The sequence below is a fragment of the Schistocerca americana genome, chromosome X, assembly GCF_021461395.2.
Source record: "Schistocerca americana isolate TAMUIC-IGC-003095 chromosome X, iqSchAmer2.1, whole genome shotgun sequence".
NCBI lineage: Eukaryota > Metazoa > Arthropoda > Insecta > Orthoptera > Acrididae > Schistocerca > Schistocerca americana.
In genome coordinates, this window is record NC_060130.1 from 516,022,247 (window position 1) to 516,034,820 (window position 12,574).

At 44.8% G+C, this 12,574-nt stretch overlaps 1 protein-coding gene across 1 annotated transcript in view; it reads right to left on the bottom strand.

Annotated features, from left to right (window-relative positions):
* Window positions 1-12,574, bottom strand: part of LOC124556108 (neuronal PAS domain-containing protein 4-like) — a 203,707-nt gene that overhangs the window by 24,801 nt on the left and 166,332 nt on the right. The window contains exons 6-8 of the mRNA XM_047130131.1: window positions 8,278-8,281; window positions 1,356-1,468; window positions 1,155-1,253 (exon numbers count right to left, since the gene is read on the bottom strand). Coding sequence (XP_046986087.1) covers window positions 1,155-1,253; window positions 1,356-1,468; window positions 8,278-8,281 — 216 coding nt within the window. The remainder of the gene's footprint in view (window positions 1-1,154; window positions 1,254-1,355; window positions 1,469-8,277; window positions 8,282-12,574) is intronic.

The following is a 12,574-nucleotide window of genomic DNA, read 5'->3' on the forward strand; positions in this document are numbered from 1 at the left end:
CACCGAGAAAAGTTCTAGATATAACCTATACCACATGATACACCAATATTTTTAATGTTTCAAAAGATACAACAGAAAAAACTTTTAGAGGTCCACTCTCTGCAGAAGACTTCGATAACGTTGCGAAAGCAAATCTCTTGACACCACTATCTCATTACGACTAATTCGTATACGAACAGAGTGAAGTAAAGCAAACTCGTATGACGTTGTTGGCTAATTGGGAGCAAGTTTCCTTTCTCAGTTCAAGTTGGCATCTTTCCATAGCGAAATGTAACTGTTGTGTTGCAAGTATAGCAGACTGAGACGGGTGAGTATGGAGCTTTAGTGTCTTGCTTGTGTTGCTGATGAGGATGATAGAGAAGCTAGAGGGTGGAACCAGCCTCGGGAACATATCCTACTCCTCTTAAATAGCTCCTGCTACGTAAGACACGCGATTTGCATTTTACGAGGACGGTAGTTCAAATTCAATCCTTGTCAATCCGGTTTAGGTTTTCCGTTGTTTTTATGAATGCTTGATCAAATGCTGACATGATTCACTGGAAAGAGCACAGCAGATTTCCTTTTCCTTTCTTCCCAGTCCAACTACATTCTACGTCGACAATGACAACGTTGTCTAGTTTTTCTTTCATTATTTCTTTGTGTCTGAGAAAATCGCCAAAGGGCCCACCGAAATTAGTGTTCACGTCCGCAAATGTTCATCAAAGATAAGGGTATCGTCAGGAGTGCCTCACGGAAGTTTGATAGGACTGATGTTGTTTTCTATATACATAAATGACCTGGCAGACAGTGTAAGCAGCTGTGCTGCATGGGAAGGTGTCGTGGTTGAGTGACTGTAGGACAACACAAGAAGATTCAGTCAAACTTTCTAGTTGGAGTGATGAATGGCAGCTAGCTCTAAACATAGAAAAATGTAAGTTAATCCAGATGAGTAGGAAAAAAAACCATAATGTTCGATAGCAGCTTTAGTAGTGGGCTGCTTGACACTGAAGATGGAAGACCATCACAGTGTCAAACGCTGAATAAGGAGAGCAGAGGTTAATAATTTAACCCGAGCTATTGGCGCAGATTGCGGTGATCAGGAACTGATATCCACCACCACAGAGACTGTATAATGGCTAGCCGACAGAGCTAGTGGGACTGCGGAGGACGCTGACCTGGTGGCTGATGTCGGGCACCTTCTGCAGCGCCGTGTCGGACCAGGGCGGGCTGGGGTTCCACTGCTCCATGAGGTCCGCCGGGTCGGCGGCGGCCGCCTTGACGTGAGCGCGGGCACGCCCCGCCGCCGCCGCCAGCAGCGCCGCCCCCGCGCCGCCCCCGCCGCCGCCCCCGCCGCCCCGATCCAGCTCGACGGCCACCTCCGGCGAGACGGGCTTCAGCAGGCGCGGCAGCTTCCGCCGGTGCACGTCGTCTGCGGGCGGCGGCTCGTGGTGGGCGTGTCGCGAGTAGTCCACGGGCACCGGGCTCTCCACTGCAACACGCGCACTTCACTATCACTGCTGCACGCCGCAACCTGATCCAACATGGACAACCTTGCTTCAGCGGTTAGTAAAACTCCTACGTCCCATATCTGATGAATAATACGTACAGACCGAATCATAAATCACAGATGGGCAGAAATGTTTCGGTGCCAGGAAGACAGCTACTGTACCGAAATTATACAGGGTGTTACAAAAAGGTACGGCCAAACTTTCAGGAAACATTCCTCACACACAAATAAAGAAAAAATGTTATGTGGACATGTGTCCGGAAACGCTTAATTTCCATGTTAGAGCTCATTTTAGTTTCGTCAGTGTGTACTGTACTTCCTCGATTCACCGCCATGATTTCATACGGGATACTCTACCTGTGCTGCTAGAACATGTGCCTTTACAAGTACGACACAACAAGTGGTTCATGCACGATGGAGCTCCTGCACATTTCAGTCGAAGTGTTCGTACGCTTCTCAACAACAGATTCGGTGACCGATGGATTGGTAGAGGCGGAGCAATTCCATGGCCTCCACGCTCTCCTGACCTCAACCCTCTTGACTTTCATTTATGAGGGCATTTGAAAGCTCTTGTCTACGCAACCCCGGTACCAAATGTAGAGACTCTTCGTGCTCGTATTGTGGACGGCTGTGATACAATACGCCATTCTCCAGGGCTGCATCAGCGCATCAGGGATTCCATGCGACAGAGGGTGGATGCATGTATCCTCGCTAACGGAGGACATATTGAACATTTCCTGTAACAAAGTGTTTGAAGGCACGCTGGTACGTTCTGTTGCTGTGAGTTTCCATTCCATGATTAATGTGATTTGAAGAGAAATAATAAAATGAGCTCTAACATGGTTCAAATGGCTCTGAGCACTATGGGACTCAACTGCTGAGGTCATTAGTCCCCTAGAACTTAGAACTAGTTAAACCTAACTAACCTAAGGACATCACAAACATCCATGCCCGAGGCAGGATTCGAACCTGCGACCGTAGCGGTCTTGCGGTTCCAGACTGCAGCGCCTTTAACCGCACGGCCACTTCGGCCGGCCAGCTCTAACATGGAAAGTAAGCGTTTCCGGACACATGTCCACATAACGTATTTTCTTTCTTCGTGTGTGAGGAATGTTTCCTGAAAGTTTGGCCGTACCTTTTTGTAACACCCTGTATAGCAAGAGCTTTTCAAAGTTCCTAAGAATTTTTGTTAAAATACAAGGCGTGTTTTTTTTTAATACAGTTTTTATTATAAAAGAGCACAAATGCATTTTTCAAACCTAATTTTGTTATTACACGAGAGCCTATACCATAATATACTTTCCAACAAAATTTCAACCAGTATTAATGCATTAAGCGTACAATCATCTTCTGAATTTTACTCTCATAAAACTCTGCCACCTGGTTGGGCAGCCGTTTTCACGGCACCTTCATTTTCATAGCGCTAACACGGAATTTTTTGGGGGAGGGGTGAGTGTGGGGGGTGGAGGGGAAGGGACACTAGATGAGGACTACATGGAGGCTGATGAAGCTGTTCCCGCACATATGATGCGATAAGATATTCATTGTGTTGAGCAGTGCGTGGACCAAAGGTGTAACTACAGTCGTTGAGGACCCGCGGCAGGTAAGAGGAGTATTCAATAAGTAATGCAACACACTTTTTTAAAAAGAAGTTTGGTTTTAGTCAGCATTCCAAACCATCAAATTATTTCCCAACCTATTGCCTACAAAACCCCACTTCTCAACCTAATCTCCGTTCAATGTCACAGCCTTACACCAGCTTACTGGGAGGGCCTGTATGCCCACATGGTACCACTCTACTGGTCGACGTCGGAGCCAACGTTTTCCTACATCAATAACCCTCCCATCACCCACGCACTGCTTCCCGCGGAGTGCATCCTTCACTGTGCCAAAGAGATGGAAGCTCTTTATGGTGTTCTGTTAGGCGGCGAGGAAAACAGTGGGCTCACAACTCTGAGTGTTCCAGCTGGTGGACGAGTGTGTCAGCACTACCAACAGATACATCCAGTTTTGAAGCAAGGTGATTGATTACGATCTGTCGATCGCCTTCAATGAGAGTATTCGCTGTATACGGCCGGCAGGTTGGCGGGCGATCGGACATGTTTGCTCTATCTTGTTACGATGATGACAGACGCCTCACCCAACGATTCACCGTGCTTTTGTCCACTACCAGGTCTCCGTAGACATTATGGGAGCGCTTATAAATATCTGAGATACTCTGGTATTCTGCAAATAGAAACTAAATGCTCTCTGCTTGGAACGCACCTCCGTTACAGACACCATCTTGAAGGTTACCCATAGCGTCGCCAGCTACCGGAACTTCGTGAAACTATATGGGCTAACGCGGGAATATTCAAGAATGTCCCACAACAAACTCCTAATTTTTTCAACTGAAATTTTTCGAGAAAAATAAATTTGTTCCATCATTTCTTGAACGCCCCTCATACCTAAAGTGAGCTCCTCTCCCTCTCCGTAGAGACTGCTCCCTTTCTCAGCTCATTTAAACGTTGGCCTCATTGCGTCTCCCAGTCGTACACTTCCTCTCGCCCCCAAATAACCAGTCCATCGTTGCTCTAATCTGTTTGGGTCAGAATGTAAAAAAAATAAGGAAAAAGTGCGGAATTTGTTGAGAGACATTTTTTAATATTCCCGCTTCAGCCCGTATCGTTTCATGAAGTTACGATGGGTGGCGGCGCTATGCGAAACCTTCAAGACGGTGTCTCTAACGGAGGTGCGTTCCAAGCAGAGAGCTGTCATTGAGTTTTAGTTCTGATATTTCAGCAAAAAGATATATAATCTTAACTTTACCGCCTCTAATATAACAGTACCTGGAACAATTATTTGTCTCCCTACAGCACTGTAAATTACACGATAATTCATTTTTTGGTGAACGTCCGCTTTGTCGAAACCGTTTGGACGACGGGCTTCCTACCAAAATTACCCTTCCGGATAGCCGTGCGCGTTAAAGTGTCCGTATCCGGGACGGGGAGGTGCCGATGACCTGGTTCCAAAAAACCCGACGCATTAACGACGAGGGCCGCTGTGCGGCTAGCCGGGAAGTGGTTCTTAGGCTGGTACCCACATCCCTGTGGTCCACTGATTCCGTCACGGAGGACAGTTTGGAGACAGATGACCTCAGATGTTAAGTCTCTATTAACCTATAATTAGTAGACGCCTACCAGATTTCAAGAAGAATATAATAATTCCAATCCCAAAGAAAACAGGTATTGACAGATATGAAAATTACCGAACTATCAGTTTAATAAGTCACAGCTGCAAAATACTAACACGAATTCTTTACAGACGAATGGAAAAACTAGTAGAAGCCAACCTCGGGGAAGATCAGTTTGGATTCCGCAGAAACACTGGAACACGTGAGGCAATACTGAACTTACAACTTATCTTAGAAGATAAATTAAGGAAAGGCAAACCTACGTTTCTAGCATTTGTAGACTTAGAGAAAGCTTTTGACAATGTTGACTGGAATACTCTCTTTCAAATTCTAAAGGTGGCAGGGGTAAAATACAGGGAGCAAAAGGCTATTTACAATTTGTACAGAAACCAGATGGCAGTTATAAGAGTCGAGGGACATGAAAGGGAAGCAGTGGTTGGGAAGGGAGTAAGACAGGGTTGTAGCCTCTCCCCGATGTTGTTCAATCTGTATATTGAGCAAGCAGTAAAGGAAACAAAAGAAAAATTCCGAGTAGGTATTAAAATCCATGGAGAAGAAATAAAAACTTTGAGGTTCGCCGATGACATTGTAATTCTGTCAGAGACAGCAAAGGACTTGGAAGAGCAGTTGAATGGAATGGACAGTGTCTTGAAAGGAGGATATAAGATGAACATCAACAAAAGCAAAACGAGGATAATGGAATGTAGTCGAATTGCTGAGGGAATCAGATTAGGAAATGAGACACTTAAAGTAGTAAAGGAGTTTTGCTATTTGGGGAGCAAAATAACTGATGATGGTCGAAGTAGAGAGGATATAAAATGTAGACTGGCAATGGCAAGGAAAGCGTTTCTGAAGAAGAGAAATCTGTTAACATCGAGTATAGATTTAAGCGTCAGGAAGTCATTTCTGAAAGTATTTGTATGGAGTGTAGCCATGTATGGAAGTGAAACATGGACGAAAAATAGTTTAGACAAGAAGAGAATAGAAGCATTCGAAATGTGGTGTTACAGAAGAAAGATGAAGATTAGATGGGTAGATCACATAACTAATGAGGAAGTATTGAATAGGATTGGGGAGAAGAGACGTTTGTGGCACAACTTGACCAGAAGACGGGATCGGTTGGTAGGACATGTTCTGAGGCATCAAGGGATCACCAATTTAGTATTGGAGGGCAGCGTGGAGGGTAAAAATCGTAGAGGGAGACCAAGAGATGAATACACTAAGCAGATTCAGAAGGATGTAGATTGCAGTAGGTACTGGTAGATGAAGAAGTTTGCACAGGATAGAGTAGCATGGAGAGCTGCATCAAACCAGTCTCAGGACTGAAGACCACAACAACAATACCAGAGGTATTAGGAATTGACCAACTGATTCAAAATGGCTATGAGCACTATGCGACTTAACTTCTGAGGTCATCAGTCGCCTAGAACTTAGATCTAATTAAACCTAACTAACCTAAGGACATCACACACATCCATGCCCGAGGCAGGATTCCAACCTGCGACCGTAGCGGTCGCTCGGCTCCAGAATGGAGCGCCTAGAACCGCACGGCCACGTCGGCCGGCACCAACTGATTCATTAAGCCATTCCGTAAATACATAAAACTAAATGATGCTAGCAACTAACATAACCAACTCATGAATCGCACACAAGTAGAATCTACGTACACTACTACGGAAATTTCAATGACCTAACCTCGATCGCCGATGGCACTTCAGTTTACAGACAGACTGTACCAGCCCTGTTCCTTCCGTAAAGGGGAGTGCTTGTTTCCTATGGAGTGCTGCACAGGCGCAAGTCAGTCGTTTCGGGTATCTGTGAGCTATTAACACAGTCTGAAAGAACCGAAGTCTATTCTGATATGACTGGTTCCGGAGCATAACTGTTGTCTATGAACACATTGTGGACAACTGTGAACACACATCTATGCATCTATGTATAACATATCTTCTATTTTTCTACGTTCCCTTCCTATTTTAATGTTTCCTTGATATCCGCTCCTTTTTTTTCCTCACTGGATACCCACCTGGCTCAGACGGGCATTGTCAAGAGAAAAAAAAACCTTTCCTTTTCTGAGATTTCCATGCCTTTGATTTGTGTTCATTGATAGAGATTAGTTGGGGGTCTCAGTATATGTTTCTGAACTAAAATTACGCGCTATCTCCTTCAGTGACGCGGCCTTCCAGCTAACAGCGTCATACACGCAGTTTCCTTTTACCTTTTTCCCAACGCGAAGGTGTTTCTGATGCAGCTTCGTTAAACTCAAGCGTTCTCGGACGACTGCACTTGTCCAGTTGGGATTTTACTTCTTAGATACGCATTCCACACGTCGATGTAGGAATTCTAGTTCAGAAATAGGGCAGGCATTCATTAGACGAAAGTGGTTTATCCAAGAATATGAGTTTCCCAAGAGCTACTTTTCCTAGCACACAATGCAAATCGTAATGGTTTTCTTAGGTATAAAACTGAGTAAATTATTTATCAACGTTATGTAACATGCTTCTTTCGCTTTTCTGCTAGCGAGGTGAAGTTCATACACAGCTTGTTGAGCGCCTTGTATTGAAATTCTGCCACTGCTAAAGAATTATGTAAACGGAATCTCGCTTTGCTTAGCTACAATAGTTTTGAAGATGAAAAAGTGGGAACTCAGTGGTGTCTCTGTGAGTTAATATTTACGTTCGTTTCTGATACCCTCTATTCGTCGACTAGGATATGCTGTTAATTTTGATCTTGCTGAGCGGTGCAGTATATTAATTTTAAATTTGGCAGTGATTGTACACACCAGTAAGATACTCATAGCACAGTCACAACAAATAATGCCCTCATAAAAACGACAAAAATAATCTAGCGTACACCGTCTACCCCGTGGGTAAAGCTCATTGTACCGTGTACGGTAAGGTGTAGTGAGGACTAGATTCACCTTTATTTCTGTTCCAAGGCGTGATCGATAATAGCATTTATGTCACTGCCTGCAGATCCACGAAACAAAAAGCTAGAAGGAGAAGGCCATTTCAGTCTATTTAATTATGTATACTGTCGGCTGCTTCACAATGGTGAAGTCTCCTGTTGTTAGTTCAAAATTATTATACGTTACGCTTGTACAGGGCTTTACTGTGTATGCCGGATTGCCGGAATCTGTTCACGACTTCGTTTCAAACCAATTACTGAGAATAAATGAAATGTGTGGTGTGAAACGAGTTGTGGAGCCCAAATGAATATTAACATTAAATAAAACAAAAATTCATCATATCTCCATGTGATTTGTATACCAGAGATCGGTGTACATTATAAGAATTTTCTCGTAAATAAGATAATAATTTTTCAAACTTTAGTTTCTTTATTTCCCTCTTTTAACTTCACAATGATTTAAACAAAGTCGGCTTAATAATTAGTCTATTATGTATCTTTAATCAAATTTCTCAGTGTATTTCGTACAGTGAAGTTGCTTCCGTTCCTAATAAAGTCATGTTAAAATTAATGTCACGTATACGGATGGCTTATTGAAATAAAAGAATTTCACATTTTCAAATACATGTGATTCGTTGATCTCTGATTCTGAGAGAGGCGTAGGTGTCAGAAACTAATTTGTACAAATTACGTTCAGGAAGGTTTTAACTACACTCCTGGAAATTGAAATAAGAACACCGTGAATTCATTGTCCCAGGAAGGGGAAACTTTATTGACACATTCCTGGGGTCAGATACATCACATGATCACACTGACAGAACCACAGGCACATAAGCACAGGCAACAGAGCATGCACAATGTCGGCACTAGTACAGTGTATATCCACGTTTCGCAGCAATGCAGGCTGCTATTCTCCCATGGAGACGATCGTAGAGATGCTGGATGTAGTCCTGTGGAACGGCTTGCCATGCCATATCCACCTGGCGCCTCAGTTGGACCAGCGTTCGTGCTGGACGTGCAGACCGCGTGAGACGACGCTTCATCCAGTCCCAAACATGCTCAATGGGGGACAGATCCGGAGATCTTGCTGGCCAGGGTAGTTGACTTACACCTTCTAGAGCACGTTGGGTGGCACGGGATACATGCGGACGTGCATTGTCCTGTCGGAACAGCAAGTTCCCTTGCCGGTCTAGGAATGGTAGAACGATGGGTTCGATGACGGTTTGGATGTACCGTGCACTATTCAGTGTCCCCTCGACGATCACCAGTGGTGTACGGCCAGTGTAGGAGATCGCTCCCCACACCATGATGCCGGGTGTTGGCCCTGTGTGCCTCGGTCGTATGCAGTCCTGATTGTGGCGCTCACCTGCACGGCGTCAAACACGCATACGACCATCATTGGCACCAAGGCAGAAGCGACTCTCATCGCTGAAGACGACACGTCTCCATTCGTCCCTCCATTCACGCCTGTCGCGACACCACTGGAGGCGGGCTGCACGATGTTGGGGCGTGAGTGGAAGACGGCTTAACGGTGTGCGGGACCGTAGCCCAGCTTCATGGAGACGGTTGCGAATGGTCCTCGCCGATACCCCAGGAGCAACAGTGTCCCTAATTTGCTGGGAAGTGGCGGTGCGGTCCCCTACGGCACTGCGTAGGATCCTACGGTCTTGGCGTGCATCCGTGCGTCGCTGCAGTCCGGTCCCAGGTCGACGGGCACGTGCACCTTCCGCCGACCACTGGCGACAACATCGATGTACTGTGGAGACCTCACGCCCCACGTGTTGAGCAATTCGGCGGTACGTCCACCCGGCCTCCCGCATGCCCCCTATACGCCCTCGCTCAAAGTCCGTCAACTACACATACGGTTCACGTCCACGCTGGCGCTGCATGCTACCAGTGTTAAAGACTGCGATGGAGCTCCGTATGCCACGGCAAACTGACTGACACTGACGGCGGCGGTGCACAAATGCTGCGCAGCTAGCGCCATTCGACGGCCAACACCGCGGTTCCTGGTGTGTCCGCTGTGCCGTGCGTGTGATCATTGCTTGTACAGCCCTCTCGCAGTGTCCGGAGCAAGTATGGCGGGTCTGACACACCGGTGTCAATGTGTTCTTTTTTCCATTTCCAGGAGTGTATTTAACTCAAGATCTGTCCGCCATAATCTTCCACTACAGTTACTAAAAGCAGAGGAGCACTGATCATAAAACATTCTCCCACACGCTATTTGAAGATGCGTAAATACTTATAATGATTGATGGAAATTATTGTGAACGGTTATCTACGTTCTGGAACGTGCAGCCATCAACAGTGGCTTATACATTGTGCACAGCTAGTAAAAAACGCTTATGAAATATTTTGCTTTCATTATAGATCATACACGGTCGTAGTTCCCGTTAAAAAATTTGCTTTCTGCGTAGAAAGATTATTTCGTATTAGAATTAATACTGCTTATGCGAACAAGCGAGGTTGGAAATAATTCCATGTTTTCAATAAGCTGCCTGTTCATAAAACTTGGTGGAGAATTTAAGGATTTATTCCCTCGGTGGTTTCCACACCAGATTAAGGGAGTGTAGATATTCGTGACTCTTAGCGTCCTTAAAGTTTTACCATTACAGTTACAGTATTAAGAAAATTATACGGTAAACGCTGTATTTCAATTTTGCTTGGAACAAAATATATCCAGTGGTGTAACCAGAAAAAAAAATTTAATGCAAAATTCTGATGAAATTTAATGAAATAATGAGTGTTGTTCTTTAAATGAGTTTCTCCTTCATTACCGCGGTAAGTGAAGTACTTATACGATGTCTGGAAGATGAAAACTCGTGGCTGCTTTCACGAAGCACTGTGAAAGCTTTAAAAAAACGTAACGTATGATATATATAATATACTAATAAACGAAAAAGTCTTTGAAGTTCTGCTAATATTTTTGCATTTTAGTATTAAACTCTGTGCTCCGGTTGCTCGTTGTGAATGAAGTGTAATTTGCTCAATATCACCTTCTGGCTGATTGAATTGGGACTGCTACAAAACTACACATTTTTAGCTGTTAAGCAACATAAAATGAATGCACTGTAGTCATATCTTGGGTATTCAGACCCCTCGGAACGCTGACATTAACAGCCGCATAAAACACGATTTTCATAACAGCTAGGCTGAGAAAAAGCCTTCATTAGATTCGTATCTCGTGCCCTGTGAGCATTCCAAGACTGCAACGGCCGGTACAGCAGGGTCAGAGCTCAGCGCGTTTCTGAATAATTTGAAGGCATTCGCTAATGACCTGGATATCGCCCCCGCACCCATCTTCACGACACCCGGCTCGTTGCAGAGGGAGGAGACCGCGCACCACAAGAAAGCCAACTACCGCTAATCTACTTTCGGGATGGGAACCCTTGAAAGACGTTCCGTTCGTTAAATATATCTCAAACGCCATCAACGGCGATCTATCGTGGGCGGCCATATCGGTAACGTCGTTTGAACGGCAAATAAAAGAGCGTGTTTCGTGGAGCGTGTCCGCTAAAACCCAAGAGAGAGAGCAGGGGACGGCACCGCTTTGATGAGACGTTGCATCTCGCGTCGGTGTCAGCACACCGGTAATTACAAAGCCAAGCACGGCCTGATTTAAGGCACCGCTCACCTTTAAATATGACCGCCAGACAACGACAAACGAGAGAGCCGATCGTATTCGATGTCTTGATGGCTAAAATCAGAAACAAAGGTTAGAAATTGCTGCCGAAGGTTAATCTAGTGGGTGCTCACCGATCTATAATCGCCACAAGTTGCTACGTTTCATTCGTTTGTTCTTCACGTAGAATAAAGTAGGACACGTCCTGGGGACTAAAATCAGCTCGCAACTGCTTTACTTCTGAAATGCTGATAGTGATTGTGGAAAGCAGTATGGAGGGTACTACAATAGCTATTGTAAAGCCGGAATGAGGAGAGATTGCCAGAAAAAACTTATCTAACGGGTAGAACACGTCAAGTACCATCACCTGATTTCCCAGAAACTTCGCCAAGTGGAAGAGGAGTCAAAATAAGCAAACACGTGTCTCAGATTATCCGCAGCTACTCGACCGTTTCTTAGAAAACGAGGCTCAAAACTTTCGCCGTAATTTATATGCTTCTTAGCACTCAGTAAGCTGAACCGAAGCGGAGGCACAAAAGGTAGCGACGCACCTTCGCACTTTTGCGCCCTGTGTTCAAAACCCCATTCTTTTTTATTTTATTTTATTTTATTTTATTTATCTACCCATGTTCGCAGAGGGTTACTAGATAAATGTTTCATATCAAATTAGGGAATACAAGGGCGTAATAATAATTGTAAAATTACAACTAGGTTTCAAAATGACTGTCACACATTTATTACGAGGGTTGGAACTTTTAATAGCGGCAACTATTTATTTACAGCTCGTTCAAAAGAGATACGTGTTTCAAAGTTTTACTGACCTTCAAATTATTTACCAGCATTGTATATAACCCGTTGCCAGCGATGTGGAAGTCGTAGAATACTCTTAGCAGTGCCAGTTTTGTTGACAGCTCGAGCGGCGCGGTCTTATTGCCCGACGGATTAGTAGCAGTTCTGAAGCGAATGCCGTGAAGTGTTTCTTTCAGTTTAGAAATAAAGTTGAGCTTACGAGGGCTTAAGTCAGGGGTGTGCAGTAGGTTCGAATCCCGCCTCGGGCACGGATGTGTGTGATGTCCTTAGGTTAGTTAGGTTTAAGTAGTTCTAAGTCTAGGGGACTGATGACCTCAGATGTTAAGTTCCATAGGGCTTAGAGCCATTTGAACCATTTTGCAGTAGGTGGTATAGCACTTAGCAGCCCCATCAGTCAAAAAAATCAGTAAGAACTTGCACTGTACGTGCTTGAGCATTGTCCTGCAAAATGATGGTCAGGTCCTGCAGAAAGTGTCATCACTTCTGTCTCTAAGCTGGTCGTAGGTCGTGTTCCAAAAATGAACAGCAATGAATGTTACAAGGAGACAATTAGACACGGTTGTCCAGAAACTTGACG